This window comes from Chlamydotis macqueenii, chromosome 4, assembly GCF_036417535.1.
Source record: "Chlamydotis macqueenii isolate bChlMac1 chromosome 4, bChlMac1.mat, whole genome shotgun sequence".
In the NCBI taxonomy this organism is placed as follows: domain Eukaryota; kingdom Metazoa; phylum Chordata; class Aves; order Otidiformes; family Otididae; genus Chlamydotis; species Chlamydotis macqueenii.
This window is the reverse complement of record NC_141559.1, coordinates 24156233-24173369: the sequence shown is the minus strand read 5'-3', so window position 1 is coordinate 24173369 and position 17137 is coordinate 24156233. Positions and strand designations below refer to the sequence as shown.

The window sequence follows — 17137 nt, the reverse complement described above, 5'->3', positions numbered from 1 at the left end:
TGCTTGATAAACAGCTCTTGGCTAAATGAGGCTCAACTCTTGGGCCCTACTGAGCCCCCATGCTGCTGCAAAAATGCAAAACCCCCACTGTTTCTTGCTCTGGAAATAGACCTGTATCTATTTTGATTGCTGCCTAAGTGAAGGACATTTTTAACTGTGTCCATATTTGCGGGGCATTTCACCCTGCACACCGAAGCTGTGCTTCCTCTGCTGTGATTCTGCTTCCCTGGCGTGGCAAAGAACACCTCTGTGGTCTGGAGAAAGTTTCTGTGGGTTTTCCATCTCCCTCCAGATTAAAGGTTATTGTATTTGGGGCAGGGATGTTTTGGAGATGCTTCCTTGCTGGCAATTTCCCTTATAACAGTTTTATTCATAAGTGTGTGTATTGACAGACACAATGCATGTGCTGGGGGATTATCACATACCCCTGAGCCGGCACAGCCCTCTGCACACTGCCTGCCTCTGGCAGGGCTGCAGCTGGCTCCTTGCCGGCTGAGTAAGAGAAGTCTGGTTTGTCTCTGCAGATGAAACAAGATGGCAAGCTGCTGGGCCTCTGGGCAGACATTTGTTTATGCAAGTGCTAAGACAGGATGAGTCCTTCCACCCTTTTCCACAGGTCCCAAATTGTCTTTGTGCGTTCACTGGTTGCTCTGGTCACTCAGCCACTGTTCATTGGTCCCACTTGTTTGGCAGCACTACTTATACCATGGCTCTAGAGGGTTTCAGAGGGGTTGGAAACCCAGCACTGCAGTGATGAGGATACTTAGAGAGCCGCAGAAGGGAGAGTTAGGGTTAGGGGCAATCTGAGCCAGTGAGTGCCTGGTGAATGCATCTGAAGCAGCCCCCAAGCTCGCAAACCTCGCCAGGGAGATGCTCGTGAGCCAAGCCTTAGGCAGAGCAAGGCCTGGGCGCTGGGGCTGCTGGGATGGCAGGAAGAAAAAGGAGGTTTTGTCAGCGCTACACAGAGCACGGTTTCATCCCCTCGACCCTGACCAAGAACAAAAGGCGGTGGATGCCAATGCGTAGGTTTTAGCTGCCCATGGAGCCTTCCCATTATGGCTCACACGGCTGAGTAATGCTCAAAAAATCCAAGAGGCAAATAGTGATAGGGGCTGTTTATCTTTTTATTATAAATTTAGTATGAATGACCAATGGAAAAGTCACAATGGAGTACCAAGAACTTTTTATCAAAATTTTAGCAGCATTTAAACAGTAATAGATTCCTAGCCTCCTCCAGGCACCCCTTGCCCTTTGCCTCCCACCACAAAACAGTAACCTTCACCCAAATGTGCTTTCCAAAGCCGTGCAGGGGATGTAGCTAGCCATTTCCCCCTGAGCTGCCGTGAAAAAAATCTCATCCCAAATGCTGGTTACCACACAACCTCCATCCACACAGGGCCAGGTTCCTGTCCTCTCCTCATGGTCGGCAGCACGGTGGGAGGTTGACAGTCAGTCTGTCGCACGGGATGGGACATGCCAGGGGGGAGCCAGCATCTGCTTGCATCCTCACCGTGCTCCTCAAGCCAGCCCCTGCACGGGTCAGCACTCCCGCAGGCACCGATACCTTCAGCCACAAAACCAGGGCTAAGCCTGTTTCCTACCTGCTGCTGCCCTTTGCTGCTGTATGTGGGGGTGCCGTGCACCCCACGGTCCTGCTCCTGTACCTGAGAGTGTGTGGTTGTGGCTGAATGGACAGAAAAAGGGGAGATTGATGGTCTGTTCTCCCACTGGAATTGACAGTGGGGCAACTGGGAGCTCAGACTTGAAGGGGAAAGGTAGAAGGTGAGCAGTGAGATACTTCAAATTCAACCCACAAAATGAAGTCAGTCTACTATCAGCTAATGTGGAGAACTGTGATCTGCCTACTAAGTAATAAGAACTAACTTTTTTTTGTCTGCTTTTTTTTTTTTTTCTAAAGTTATATTAAGACATGAACAGTACTATCCCAGCCTTGCTGGTGGAAGCTTGGTGAAAACAACATTAAATTAGAGGTGGGGAAACACAGCACACGCCCACACGCATAGACAGCAACATAATATCGGCAAGCTATTCCCCTGCTTCTTTGGTACTTCCTAAACTTTCTTATCCAAAATATATAAGGGAAATGCACCATTTAAATGTTACTGTTTGAAAGTATTTACACAGCCATAACCATCACACTGTGATACACAAAGATCAATATGATATGAACAAAGTTATTTTATGAAAAGCACTTCTGCACATTTTATTTTGTTCCAGTATCTTAATAGCTTTAAAAAAATTCATGTGTTATGCAGTCCTGTACCTCGCTTCTTATATCAAATGGACAAGAAACATTTCCTAATCCATACTCTTCTTCAAAAGATTAAAAAATTGCCACCAGAATGATACACTATTTACAAATTTCACTAAATATTAAATTCTAGGCAATTATTTTCACCCCACTGATAATATAACTTAGGTATTGTTACCTACTATATGCATATATATTTCTTTAATATATAAGAAATGGCACCACATCACCATGTCACCAATATGACACATTGTTATGTACAGTAGATAAGAAGTTAGATATGGAAAATGGATCCTCTCCAACCGGTTCTTTCATGGGAACGCTTCTCTCCTTGGTAGTAGCTTGGCCATTTCCCCTTTTCCCAGTGGAGGAGGCTCTTCAGACGTAAGGCAGGATCCCATACATCAGCAGTGCCATCACTCCAGCGCTGAACAAGCCCGCCACCGGCACAGTCACAAACCACGCCAGGAAGATGTTGCGGAAAAGGCGCCAGTCGACAGCTTTCTTCGAGCGAATCCAGCCAACAGCCACCACGGAGCCGACCTTGGGAGCACAGGGAAGACAGGAGGAGATAAGATGTGAGGGGAAGGTCTGAGGGCCCGTAACATGCCCGTGGCCACACCAATGCCAGTCAGCTGATACCAAGCGATTCTCTGAGATAAATGACCCCCTGATAACGATGATGATGGCTCTGTTGTGGTGGGGTGGCAGGTGGGCAACAATTCCAGGGTGCTTTAACCTTTGTTTTTCAATGATTTCCTGTTTTTCATGGGACTTGGGGTCAGTCAAAGGAGAATAAATACATTTGTGGGTTTTTCTCTGCCCTGCCTACTCCTGGATCAACCATGAGTGCAACCTAGGCAGCCCTCCACCTGCCCAGTGCTTGAGTCAGTCTGTAAGGGAGAGGGCAAGCATCCACCAAGTCTGGCCAGACTGCTATCTAAATCATGAAAACACCAGGAAAGTTGTTTTTAAGGCGCTGCTGGAAAGTGTGGCATGGGGCAGGATAGGTAGTATGGTGCCTGTTCCACCTGCCTGTCCTCTTGCTGGTTTGGGATGTCCTGCCTGTTCAACCAGCAGCTGCTGGACCTTTGCAGGAACCTATGCTGAGCCCAGCATACGGAGCTGACTCCAAACACCACCTATATATATTTCAATACTGCGAGCTATAAACAGGACAGCAACAGCAATGTAAGCAGCAGAGCCCACCCTGTAACAACGAACAGGTAACTTGGCCGGGGGCAGACAGACAGCACAAGGTTAGACCCAGTACAACTGCCCTACATCAAACTCATCAGTCCAAGCCCTCTGAGGAAAACTAGCTTTTATGGACCACCCATAGCAAACCAGCCAAGCAAAGCATCCAGAGCTAAAATCCTCCCTGTGGACAAAGACATCAGCCTGATGCTACGGGGCATGCAAACTGCAAGGACATCAAGAGATCTAGCTTCAGGTGAGGAATGGATAAACCACCAAAATGTCCTTCGAAGGCACTACTACCAGGGCAGCTGAGTAGGTCAGGGTTTTTGAAGATGAAACACACTGTAACATGAGCAAAGCTACAACTTTTTTCTCCTTCAAATGTATTTTCAGTTAATAAGCTTAGGTATAAACCCAGCATATTATTTTTTAAGAAAGAATTGGACTGAGAAAAATATTTTCAGTGAAAAACGATGCAAAAACTTCAGAAATGCTGCCCTGGAAGTGGCCTTCCATGCTGTTAACAAAAACATGTAAATCAGTGCAAGTCTATTCAAAGCACAGGGTAAAGCAGCAAGAAATGTGGATGGAATATCCTGTTCTGAAGGCAAGGAAACTCCAAGACATAGCTGGGCTTGTGCTCCCTGAAATGCCATCCCTGTCTCTTCTTCTCTGCTTGTTTTCTTAATAGGAAAGATTAGAAGATGGGCTGCTCCCCATGTGCAGAGCCAGGAAAATGATAAACGCTGGGAGGACAGGGAAGCAGGGATATTGAATCCACATCTTTTGTTAACATCTGTTTAACTTCTAACTACTGCTTAACATTTCTTTTTGGAGAAAATAGTTATTTGTGGAAGACCCTGTAACTCTAAGGAAATAAGACTCTCAAAAGTGCCTGTGACAGAACAAGGGAAAATTAAAATTGATATTCTAGGACTGAAAAGGCCTCGGTCTAAATTGGATTGAATAAGGAAATCTGTTAGATAATATTTAGTCTGAATACCCCTTGAGTAGACAGTACGCTATTTAGGAGGTGTAAGAGTATTTAGGAGGTGCCCACACTTCTGTCTATATCAAGCATTAACCCAAGGAAAAAGCATTTGGTTTTTCAGCAGCTTAGCTGTTAGGCTCTTCTTTACATTTTGCACATCCTTAGCATCCATCTGTCATGCTTGCAACACGAAGTGTTGCTTATTGAGCAAACCTGCAGTCTAGATACGATAATCTCCGAGTCCTTCCTGAAATTTAAAAGGTATCAGCAATGATGGCATTGGCAATCTGTTCTAAACATTAAAGTTTAGTTTATTAATAGTGATTTTGATGGACTAGAGGTTAGGAAAGTAGCTAAGACTTGGGTGTAGGGACACTACACTGTCTGCAGAATTTCAGATGATATCTACTTTGAAATTGGTTTGAAACCAGTGCAGTTTGCCTTCAGTATGCTCTGCTTAAAGCATTACAGAAATCATAGCATCACAGAATCATAGAATGGTTTGGGTTGGAAGCCACCTTAAAGATCATCTAGTTCCAACCCCCCCTGCCCTGGGCAGGGACACCTTCCACTAGACCAGGTTGCTCAGAGCCCCATCCAGCCTGGCTTTGAACACTTCCAGGGATGGGGGCATCCACAACTTTTCTGGGCAACCAGTTCCAGTGCCTCACCACTCTCATAGTGAAGAAAGGCTTTTGGCTCTTTTGTCCCTGTGTAATAGCATATCATAATAACACACAGAACATTATAATTCCATCATAGCAACACAGAGAATAGTTTTCAAAACCCCATAATAATAATAGCAAAATGGAGCTGACAGTATGACCTCAGCAAAGTCACTTTTGCACAGAAAAAGCATTTAACTCCTGCACTCTGATTTTATCCATATGTGAAAACGTTCAATCTGTTACAGCTGAAAAACGCCTGTTTATGTCTACATCTCATATCTTAGCATAAATAACAAGCACTATGTGTAAGATTTAATGTGATCATTTGCCTACCTGGGGACCAGAAAGGCAAGGTATGCATGCACACCACACCGAAATTTTAGTGCTAAATCCCCAGGGAGGTTGAATGGGTGCAGGCAGAGCAATGTGGCTATCATGTTTAGACTGAAAAATTCTTTTGGTGGCTCAAAAGGTTAGGTCTTTCCCTCAGACCTTCTTGACTTGGAGGCTTTCAGAGGGACTTTCCTCTCTGAAAGTCCTCATGGCAAGGACAAAAGTGCAGTTCAGGCTTTCAGCAGGCACCAAAAGCTGCTGGGTTGTCGATTTAGGACAGGCATATTGGTCAGTAGCTACCTCATGTACACTGAAGCCTCTGTGTTAGGACCGAATGCAACTCCCGATCTGAAGAGGGCTTGACGAATCTTTCTCTCCCTCCATGTAAGGTGTTTCAGGCTACTCCTTCTTTGTCATCGGTTTATCTGGTTGCTGCACGCTCAGTTGACTGAGGCCAGTTCGGTAGGGCTCCCACTTTAGCAAACGCTCTTTGGCTGTGGAGCAAATGTTGGGGAAAAGAACAATTCCTACTCCCTATGCTGGAGGCTTTGGACTAGGCTCACCTTGAACCCGTTTTCTTCTTGATTTCTAGGGCAAAACATTTTTTCTGCTGTTTTTTAAGATGGCATTTTGTCTCAATGGCTGACAGCACTTTCAGAGAGGCATTTTTCCATGGAGTAAATGATACATAATCATTCTTTTATTCCTTCACCAGGCCGTCAAAGAAAACAAGGAATACATCTGTTACAAGTGTTTGCTTTATCTTGTATTGATCACTTAGGATCTTTCAACTCAGGTTCTCATTTTGCTGAACCACAGAGTCAGTTACAATAACATGACATCCTGGGACAGTCTAATCCTATTGCAAAGTGGATCTTCCCATTAAAAATGATCTATCTGATGAGATACAGCAAACTACAGGGAGCAGACACAGACTAATCACATTAACTGCTTTTATGGATGTATTTTTTAAAAAGAATTATTTTGCTCTGCAGTTAGAAAAGACTAAGCTTTTAACTGTGTTGAGCCAATTAATACCTGCTAATGATGCTCTCTCATTAGCTTATGGCTTCCAAGACATCATCTTTTTAAATTCAGTCTATTTGTCTGCACTAAAATGTATTTTCTCTTTTACGATGGTTGGCTAGAAGTGCTTCAGGCACGCAACAGGGATAATCAAAGCTGTATTATTCTCCGTGGCAAATTTTCATCACATGTTTGATATACCAGTCAGCTTAAAGGGAGGTAGTTTCAGGCTAGCATTTTTAGAATTGGATCACATTGTTATTGTTTTTCCCCTCCCTGCTTGATTCAGAGGAACCAGAGTTCGGCCAACGTCAGGAAATCTGAACAATCTCTCAGAGCAGCTCAGTCTTGGCTCCTTCTGAAAGAGCTCTACAGCAGAAGAAAGAAATTATTTTACAATAGAGGAAGGCTTTCTGAAGAAATGGTTTTCACTAGAAAAAGGCCAATTGAACCAATGTGGGGCATTTTACAGGATGTGTGGATTTCATTGACTCTTTCACTGGAAATCAGGTCAATTTCACAGGCAGGGATGCCCAGCTTCTTGCCAGCCCACCAGAGAGTGAGGAATACCGACAGCTCTGCATGTCCAAGACCTTGGCAGTCCATGGTGAAACAACGGAAATAAAGATGGGATATTTGACTCAAGAATTTCCTGGAAATCAAAATTCCAAATTCCCACATGTTCTTCTAGCAGTGTAAATGTCCACATGCTTCCTGTTGCCTACAAGCAATACAAAAGTCTTCTCACACAGCGTATCATATGACACAATTCTGCTCATTAGCCTACATCTATACTTCAAATTGGTCTTTTTTAAAAAAAAAAAAAAAAGCCAACAACCTTTTCAAGGAACTATTTACAAGGGCCAGATTCTGTATTACAATGCACAAATGTGAGGACAAGCTGATTTAAAACAAGAGAGACATTAAAATATTAGCTTAATGATGTAGCAATGTTTTTCACACAGGTGGCTCTCAAATACATGTAACCAGGATCACACAAACTACGAGTCTACATTATTTTAGTATGTCTATATTAGTTCAATATAATCACGTAAGGGTCAAAGATGTTCCAGACTTTTGTGCAATTACTTATAATGCTGACTTTCCTTATCTGTACCAGCTTTAAAAGCGGTCCTCATTATTTTGCGACTGCTGTCTGCACAGCGCATCACATAGTGAAGGCAATCTGCAACAATTGGTATCTCTCATATTTTGTTATGGTTTGTCCTAGTGATGTGATTTACTGATGCGATCACTGCAAACTTCAATACCTTGCAATGGGTGGAGCTTATTGGAATACCCACATTTGAGGCTACAAGTACCGTTAGCGCACACATTACTTCAATGCAAAATCCACTGTGAAGAAACAAACAAAAAAGACAGATGGAAAACCTGTAGTAAAAGAGTTATATGCAGGAAATCCCATGCCATGCACTTATCAAGAAAGTGAAGTATAAATGATGAGTGGTGCGCAGCCTCTGAACAAGGGAGAAACGCTACCCGACCAGGTTCAAATGGCACCGTCGGAGGAAACCAGGTTCTTCCTCATAATCGTTTGCTTTAAAATTGAGGTCACATATTTGTAAGTACTGTTTTTCTTTAACCACAGCTATGGAGTTCACACTGTGCCCGACTGCAGCAGCTATACTGTGACAACTCCAGTGCATTTTTTGGAAGCCTTATTATTTTCCAATGTTGCTGCCGTGACTGAGATGCCCTGATGCACCTCTGCCTAACCGTCCTCCGTGAGAAGCTGTTTTCCCCTCACCATGCCATTATCTGCTGGCTCGAGCGACACAATTTTAAGATGAATAGTCCAGACTGCCTTGACCGCAGTTGCTGGGCAAAGGCATACCTTGCAGTGTGTAGTACTGACAGGAAGTCCAACATTGGAAGCTACCACAACTGTGAACGCCGAAGCCAACTCAATAGTGAATCCACTGCGGGAAGCATAAGAAAACACTTCACAATCACTCTTTGCATCAGCTCGGACTGATACCATGCAGCGTGCCAAGGTCTTACCCGTTTCTTCTTTCAACTGCTTTATCTCCAACTGATTTTTGTCATAGGAATAAGTTAAAAGAACAAGGAAGGGCTGAATAATGGAAATGGCACAGGGTAGTCATCTGTAACCCGGCTGCATAGCTCATTGTCAGGGCCTTTTACTACTTTATGTTGCAGTGAATCATGCCTAATTAGTAATTCAGTTAAGCACCAGCAGAGGTTGAGTAGGAATTAAGGATGAAAATTACTGTAATAAATACATAAGGTTTTAATAGTCTGAAGCACACTAGGAAAGCACTAATCTTGCCATTTCCAAATGCACCTTCTGTCATGTTAATTAGGTCATCAGCAGAAGACTGTTCACGTAGACCTCCACACCTCAAACACATTCAGTATTAGTTTACAGGGTTATCTTTTTTCCCTTTCTGTCTTTATTTCTCTTTCTTTTTATCATTCTTTCTGTCTCTCCTTTTCCTCTTTTTTTTTCTTTCATTTTTTAGACAGACTGAAAAGTTGAAGCCAGGTTATCATTAAAATCAAAGCACAGCAAATCCAGCAAACTGCATTACAAACAAAGTACTGGACCAGCAATTTCTCAGATTGGTTCACACACAAAGTTCATACAACCATAATGACAACTGTGCACCTACCTTGATGGTGTGATTGGAGTGAGGTCTTTACCCATGGTCTGGATAACTCTTCTACCCCAGACCCAGAGACCCACACAGATCCCAACACCTCCATAAAACAGCAGCCAGACAGGAGTTGATGCTTCTTGCATTACACCACCTTGCTCATAGATAAGCCACAGCGCGACAAGGGGACCAATTGCATTGCTGGAGAAAAAGAAAAACATTGTCTGAGTTATAAAAGTGCAGATAACTGCCTTAAAAGAAGTCTGTTATTTTCTACGTGATTTTTCTTCATCGTGCAGCACTGCTCTGACCTGACCCTACAGGCAACACCCTGCGACTCTTATCATGTTGCTTTTTCAGTTGTCACTTCATCACTGATAACTACAGTGAATGCTGAAAGGAATTTCTCTTTTACAAATTGTTTCTTGAAATGTCAGAGTCTGTAATACCTCATTATGTCTCATGTCTATTCTGGGACAAAACCCAGTGTTTTCAGTACTGCACTGAAATTATCTCAAAATTTACCAATTCAAGAGCTCTGCATCTTTAAAACTCAAGTGTTAAATTAGCTCTTCTTGTCAAAGAGGGAAATTAATGAATGAAATTACCATCGCAGACAAGAAGATACAAATAGAATCTAGTCTGGCAACCTATAATGTTTGGAGATATGATCAGAATGCAGCTGGGAAGGTGACTTAGTCCTCTTCAAATACGTTGTAGAGCTAGTTGGACTGGATCAGAGAGGACTCCTCGGTGACACAGAGCTGGCATAAGCCATTTTGCAACCCTCCTGCTGCTATCTAGAAAAACACTGCAAGTCAGCAACACTGAAGTCCCTGCTCCTAATGCAGGTCACCTGATATTGGTGGCTGGAGTCTCCAGTGCCTGGAGTGAGATTTCTGACCCTGCTTATTCCAAAATGCATGAAGTTTCTAGACCTGAGAATTAGAAATAAAACTTGAAAGCTGGTATCCAGTTACTTTAGAGGCTTAAATACTAAAAAGCAGATAAAAACTTCAACATCCCTTTCTTTTTTTCAGCTGTTTTGCTAAACTGAGTAGCTGCTTGCCCTGCTGAGTAGCATTTATCCACAACCAGAAAAGCATAAGGAGCAAGGCAGCACCATACTTATGTCTAAATAATAATGAGAAGAGCAGAGCAAACCTGTCCAATGTCATTCAAAAAGAGGAAGCTCCCCTCTTTGTAAACTGATAAGGAGAGCAGGTCACAGCGAGCGCCCTAGGCAGGACCAATAGCTATGCTCACCCTGCAGCCAGGACCAGCTAAATTTAGTCCCTGGTCTCACTCCAAAGCACACAGATGGAGTAAGTGCCAGTTTTAAAGTCAAATGTTGTACAAACCAAGCCACTGCAACCGACAGTTAATGATTTACTTGAATCTCATCTTTATATGAGATGCTAGTGGCTGAGTGCCAATTGCCAAGAGATGAGGGTCCTCAGCACTGCAAAGCTCAGCACAGCTGAGCTCCTCCTTTCTTCTGGCCCTTGTGAAATCGAGCTCTGAGTCCTGAGAGCAAAGTAACTAGGAAGGAATTTTCCCTTGTAAACACACACAACATTCAACCTGTGAGGCAAACAAAAATACTTTAAAATGCTCTTTGATATAAAAAGGAATGAATAATTTTTATGGATTTTGAGAAAGATATTAGAAATAAATTAGTGAGCTAACATGGATAGTAAAATCCAGTGGGTTTGAAGACACTGGGTAGTATGATGAAGAACTAAATAGACTTTAAATAAAGAGTGATTTCCACTAGCAAAAATACTTCAAAATTCTGATCTGATACTGTACCTGAGTATACATTTGATTTGTTGAGTTTTTGCATGAGGGAAAGGACGGTATGTGAGAAGTCTTTAGTGCTTAAAATTATTTTACCTTCAAGGAAGAAGAGATTCTTGATCAAAGCATTTCTAATATTTTTAAGTTGACCTGCAACTTCTTTGCCAGGCAAAACTGATCATTCCTTCTTATAGTGCTGCATGACATGGGGACAACCTCCCTGTTGAAAATAACAGGTACACTTGGAGTGAGCCCAGGCACTGATTCCTGACTGTTCTGAAGTGATTACAGATGGATATTTGTCAGTCCTAATGTAAATGGGAAGATGGAAAAGGGTTCAAAAACTACAGCACCAAACCATGCTCCTTTGTACCAAAATCCATTTTTAATTATTTGTAAATGCTACACCTCTGTGAATCAACTAAGCTTAATGCTTGAAGAAAAGGTTATTTTCTTATTTGTGGCAGGAAGGCAAGGCAAAACTCTCCTGACTTATGCTCAGCCTCGGAGGACAGGTCAGAAGAGATGACACTGATGCCCACAGAGGCAGCAGTTCTGATACCTTCCCTGTAGTAAAAGAAAGTAGAGGAGTACAGGATCCATTTATGCTTCGAAAGGCAAAAAGGTAATTAACTGAATTTTCATTTGTGAGTATCTGCACCACTGGTTATCTATACCAGAGAGATGTTTCTCCTCTCCCTGTAAATCACATTCAATGTGATTTACATGTTCAGCTCCTAGGGACAACATCATCTCCCAGGCTGAATACCTGGGAGCTACCACCAGCCAGCAAATTGGAGTGGTACGCAGCCAGTGGCTCTGATCTACCACCATCATGGCTCTTCAGAGGGCTCCTTTGGCTTCTGGAGTTGTTCAGTAGATCCAGTCCCAGGGGCCTGTGGTATCAACGCTTCCTATGCCAACGGAGAACAACTCTAGAATAAGCCATTAGGCCTGTCCCACCACAAAACTGCCAAGAGCTCATAATGAATGCACCCGATTCACAAACTGCAAAGACAAAGATCTTGGTACTGCATATATTAGCTCTGAGACATTACCATGAGCATGTGCAATCAACCATCCTTGGGACTAGGAAGAGCTCATTGGTAGAAGATAACCAGTCCCAACAGGAGAGTAAGAGAGAAACAACACATCAGAAAAAAAACAGGCATTGTTAGATAAGAGACTTTACTTTGAGACCTTCTGTGGTTAACAAATGTCTCCTACAGCTGAGTGACTAAGCAGATGAACCATGAGGATGCTGGCTAGACTGGGATGTGGCTTTCACAATATTTCCCACTGCTTCTATCTCATTTGACTCAAGACATGACTAGCAGGAAAGCAGACTTCAAATCTTTCATGCACTTGGCTAAGACTCATTTCACAGGTCTATTTTCAAAAAGTAATTTTCTCTTACTCTCCCACTCAGCTCTTCTACTTGCTTTAACTAACTCTCCTTTGTGCTGGAGCTCCAAGTCTTATTTGTGGTAGTTTAGAGGGAGAAGAAGAAAGCCTGAGACGGTCAGCCAAGGGCTCTGAACCCCTATTACACCTATCTGTATGTAAAACTGCCATTAGGTTCCTATGTAGCTGAAGTGCTTTTGAGGATGTTGTTACTGTATTATTTAGCTATTGGGTTTAAAAGCCAAGATAAGCTACCCTTGTCATGGTATTGCTTTAGTTTTGTACACCTAACATGCATTTTTCCATGGAGCACAAGAGAATGGCCATTATGAGTTAATTTTAGGATGATTTTATAAAATGTTACAGCGTAAGAAGCTGAACTCCTGAGTCTACCTGTCATGAAGTGCATTCTCCATATCTGGTATTTTTCACCATCTCTGCTGGGCTCCGCCAGCCCCAGTTACTTGCAGGGCACAGGACTTTGCAGCAGGGATGGTGCATAGGGGCTGTTTGCCTTCCCCGGAGGCACAATACAGGACTGAATGCCATCTACAGTAATGCTTGTATTTGCAGATGCATGTCACTCTGGTTCAGCGAAGTGCTGCTGAGTGTTTCTGAAGTGCTGTCTGACCGTCATGATGATTTCGCTAGATCTCTCGCCTAATGTGAATTGGCACTACTTCTCTTTTTCTGCTCGCTTGTGCCAATTGAGAATCTGTCCCACACCATTTATAAAGCTGTTGTGAAAGATAGCACTTGACAGTGAATCTGGACTATAAAAAGAGTTGGCTTCTCCTCTTGCCTGTGAGACAGATAGTATCACTGACAAAAAAAAACCCCACATTCAGCTATTATGAGACACGCTTAGAAATCACAGTTTTCCATGCATACACACAAACGAGCAGAGAGATTTTTAGGTACTTTTGGGTCACAAGTCCAGGCCCTTCTCTTGAGGAACAGGGACTGCAACCATTTATTTACTTATGAGTAAAACTTAAGGGTTTTTTTTCAGCAAGGGTTTTTTTTCAGGATGACACCAGCTGAATGTTCTATCAACAAACTCCATCAAAATCATCATAATATTTTATGAACTAGCAACATTGCTATTACCTTGCTACTTCTTATTTGAGGGGAGTAGTGAGTTGCTCAAAAAGAAAATCTACTTGTATTTGAATCCTATGCTCTGAATAAGCTTTGTGTTGTAATCCACCATCTACTCGATGACCGGGTTTTGATTCTCTGCTACTTGAAAAAGCAGACTATGTTTTAGTCATTTTTGCCAGTTGAGTGAAAGAAGCTTGACACACACATTATCACTGATTAAAACTGAATGACAGGCAAAATAGCCATCTGAGCAATCTATACTAGGCTTCCAGTATTACAAAATCCCCTGTCATTTGAGTATTTCCCAAACCAGGATTTCACAAAGGAACTTTCCACTGCAAAAATAAAGGTGATGATATTTCTGAATATACTGCAGTTACACCTGGAAACATCACCCAGTTGAGTAAGGATGCAAGGAATATACACCTGTATGTACCAACAGGAAAAAAATGTCCTAATCACCAGAGATCTCAGATTATCAAGAGAGTTTTATCCTAGTTCCAACAGACAGATAGTTTTGAAATAGTGCACATACCAGAGTGCAATAAAAGCGTGTCACAGCTGTGCCCTGTGAAGTGCAAGCTTTGGGTGCATTAATGAGTCAGAAAGGCTACATATTTCTTCTCACAGCTTATCACTGCGTACTGTAAATGCTGGCCTTGGAGGGTGAGTCCATCCTCCCAGAAAGAAACAGCCCTCTGTTTCTTGCTGCTCTTCTCTTACTTGCCTGCATGGCACAACAAAGATGCCACATACCTGCACAACAAAGGACACAAGTAAAGATTCAGATCTACTCGGGACATGGTCTGTGCTTTCAGGATGGACTGCTATTAGGAAGTGAAGCAATTAGATTTCACGCTGCTCTCAGTAATCGTAATGGACAGATTAGCTTCCTAAATATTTGAAGTGATCTTGACTCAGCTTTCAGGGAGGAAATAAGAAATACTCATTTTGTAATCAAGCCTTATTATAGCTCCTTTAGACTCCTTATTTAGCCAGGAGACTGAATCCCACTATGCTCTCTATGTGCAGTGAGATACTGGCAATGTTCTGGCCCTTCCCTCCTTTAATCCCGTTGCATTTACTTTAGGAAGAGGGGAAAAGGTGAGTCCCACTGCTGTTTGTATGCTCTGACAAAACTCCAGTGAAGTTTGTAGGGAGGTGAAAGGAGAAGTTTCTTTTCCATCTATTTTGGGCAGGAAGGTATTTCCTAGTTTCACTTGCATTGCTTTTTTTAACAATGAATTCCCTATCTGGTAGCAGTTCACTTTCCCTAAAACCACTGAGAGAATGTGTAGAAATATATAAAAAATATTAAACATTTTCACTATAGGTCTGAAATATTTTTAAATTCTGTCTTCCGTAACATAGCCTATATCATTTGGATAATACGAGAGCCATTCTTTGTCAGCTTGTGCCATAAATCTATATGGCATTACCTGCAGACTTTAGCATGAATGATCCCTTTCTCCTATAGCATTTAAGTATGAATACACAAGGGTAGTCCTGAAGTCCTCTGCGTGAAATTTAATTAAAGCAGCTACATTCAAGCAATTTATGCAGCAGGAACTCAGCAAAACTGAGATCACCCACACAACTGTGAAACATCTGCAAGCAGGTTTGTTCCTCCCTTTGTACCAGCTAAACCTCAGTCCCACCTGCACCTTGGCACGCACAGACATGGGCGGGTGGCAGTCTGCAGTCACCCTCTTCAGCTGGAGCATCACGGCTCCTGCTGCCATCATGGTAATAAACCACCTTCCTCCATGGCTGGAATCCATGAACCCAGGGTAGACGCCTGATCACACAAGCCAGGGCACACAGCTCCTTCTGTTACCCCCAGGGTTTCTCCTGTGACAGCAGGAATGATGGCCTGAGGTGCAGAGGCAGGGTAGGAAGGGACAGAAGAAGCTCCCCATTTATAGAAAAAGGAATCTGTACGAGAAAAAAGACTAAGCACACGCACAGATGGGTGTGTAGGAGCACAAGGCTCAGGCTTTTTACACAGCATAAACAGATTTTAATCAGCAGACCTCATATCGACCTACAGCATCTTTCCATGGGTCATCCCAATTCAATTGCAAGAACTCAAGGAAAAACGAGCTCCAGAGGTTGCTTGAGTCAACAAAAGCATCTTCCTGTTTGCTTGGATGGGCTGTGGGGCTGATGCACTGTTTGTGCATAGCCTTCTCATTCCCAACCCAGTAGTAAATCAGCCACAGCCTGCCCAGCACAGGAGATAGCTACGGGGTTAGCAATCCTCTCTAACCATTTCCAAAACAGCCTGCTCAACTGCCCTGGCTTTTGGGAACTAGGTAATTCAGACATGCTTCCAGACTTTGAAATGCAGCATAAACCCTACCGCTTCAGCAACTCTCCCACTATCTGCCTTTATACAGGAAGGCTGCTGCAGCGCTGAGCTCTGGATCATCATGATTCCTGCTGAACCAACCCATATTGACAGAAAATAAGCTCAGTCCAACTCAACCATAGGTGCACATAATCCCCACCAGCCAACAAAGCCCAGCCTCCCGGCCTCTCTGGAAAGCTGGCTCTGAACAAGCATTTAGGAAGCTGGCAGTTCTCCTTGTGTCACGCTCCTGGCGCAGGTCTTTTTTTCCATCCTGCCCTTTTTATTCTCCTGTTGCTCTTGCAATGACCTGACGTGCTCCCTTTGTGCTTGGGTGCTGAGCCAGTGGGACCTGCTCACTTGGCGCCGCTAATTAAGTTCAACAACATTTTTTTTCAGCAATTCTGTCCCAACACATTTAGTCGGGATTTCAAATTCTTTAGATTTCATTCAGCCCATGTGCACGATGGTGTCACAAGGCTCTCAGCCCGGCTCAGTTAGTACCAGCCCTGGAAGAGCTCCAGCATCCTTGACACAGCGCATACAGGCTCTGCGTCGGGGGGGCAGGAGGGGATGGTCTGAACAAAACAGTCACCCAAATAAGGAGTTACCATGACTCCCTGTTTCTTTTAAGGCACAACTGTCCCGGCCAGGATCCCTGCTGATGTCAGCCTAAACACAAGCCTTAACTGTTACAAACATCAGCTCCTACAGCAAAGATGGCTGGTATCATCAGGATGCTAAAAAGCATAATCTTGGAAGAAACTAGGGTCGAGCTAACCTTATTATGAGTTAGTTCTGCAGTCAAAGGCAAAACACCGATTTAACTCTTCCAGATCCAGGGGAAAAGCCTGGACAATGAGACAAGGGAAATCTCCATATGATTTTTTTCCCACTAAAGTGCTATCTAAACTATAGAATCATAGAATCATAGAATAGTTAGAGTTGGAAGGGACCTTCAATGGTCATCTAGTCCAACCCCCCTGCAAGAAGCAGGGACATCTCCAACCAGATCAGGTTGCTCAGAGCCTCATCCAGCCTGGCCTTGAACGATTCCAGGGATGGGGCGTCCACCACCTCTCTGGGCAACCTGTTCCAGTGCTCTACAACTCTCATTGTAAAAAAATTTTTTCTAATATCTAATCTAAACCTACCTCCTTCTAATTTAAACCCATTACCCCTTGTTCTATCACAACAAGCCCTACTGAACAGCTTCTCCCCATCTTTCCTGTAGGCCCCCTTGAGGTATTGGAAGACCGCTATCAGGTCTCCCCGGAGCCTCCCTCCTATATGGGGCACTTCTGCTCCATAATGTGTTGCTGAGCTGCATCACAGTTCAGTCCACACCAT

At 43.3% G+C, this 17137-nt stretch overlaps 1 protein-coding gene across 5 annotated transcripts in view; it reads right to left on the bottom strand.

The window, feature by feature from the left end:
* Positions 1-1106: 1106 nt before the first annotated feature.
* Positions 1107-17137, bottom strand: part of SLC20A2 (solute carrier family 20 member 2) — a 61131-nt gene continuing 45100 nt past the window's right edge. For 2 of the 5 annotated variants that reach the window (XM_086747583.1, XM_086747584.1), the window contains 3 exons: positions 9145-9330; positions 8346-8430; positions 1107-2815 (listed from right to left, as the gene is read on the bottom strand). In XM_086747583.1, the coding sequence (XP_086603709.1) occupies positions 2651-2815; positions 8346-8430; positions 9145-9330 (436 nt within the window). In that variant the 3' untranslated portion in view covers positions 1107-2650. The other 3 variants (XM_086747585.1, XM_086747586.1, XM_086747587.1) reach the window with 3 other exon arrangements.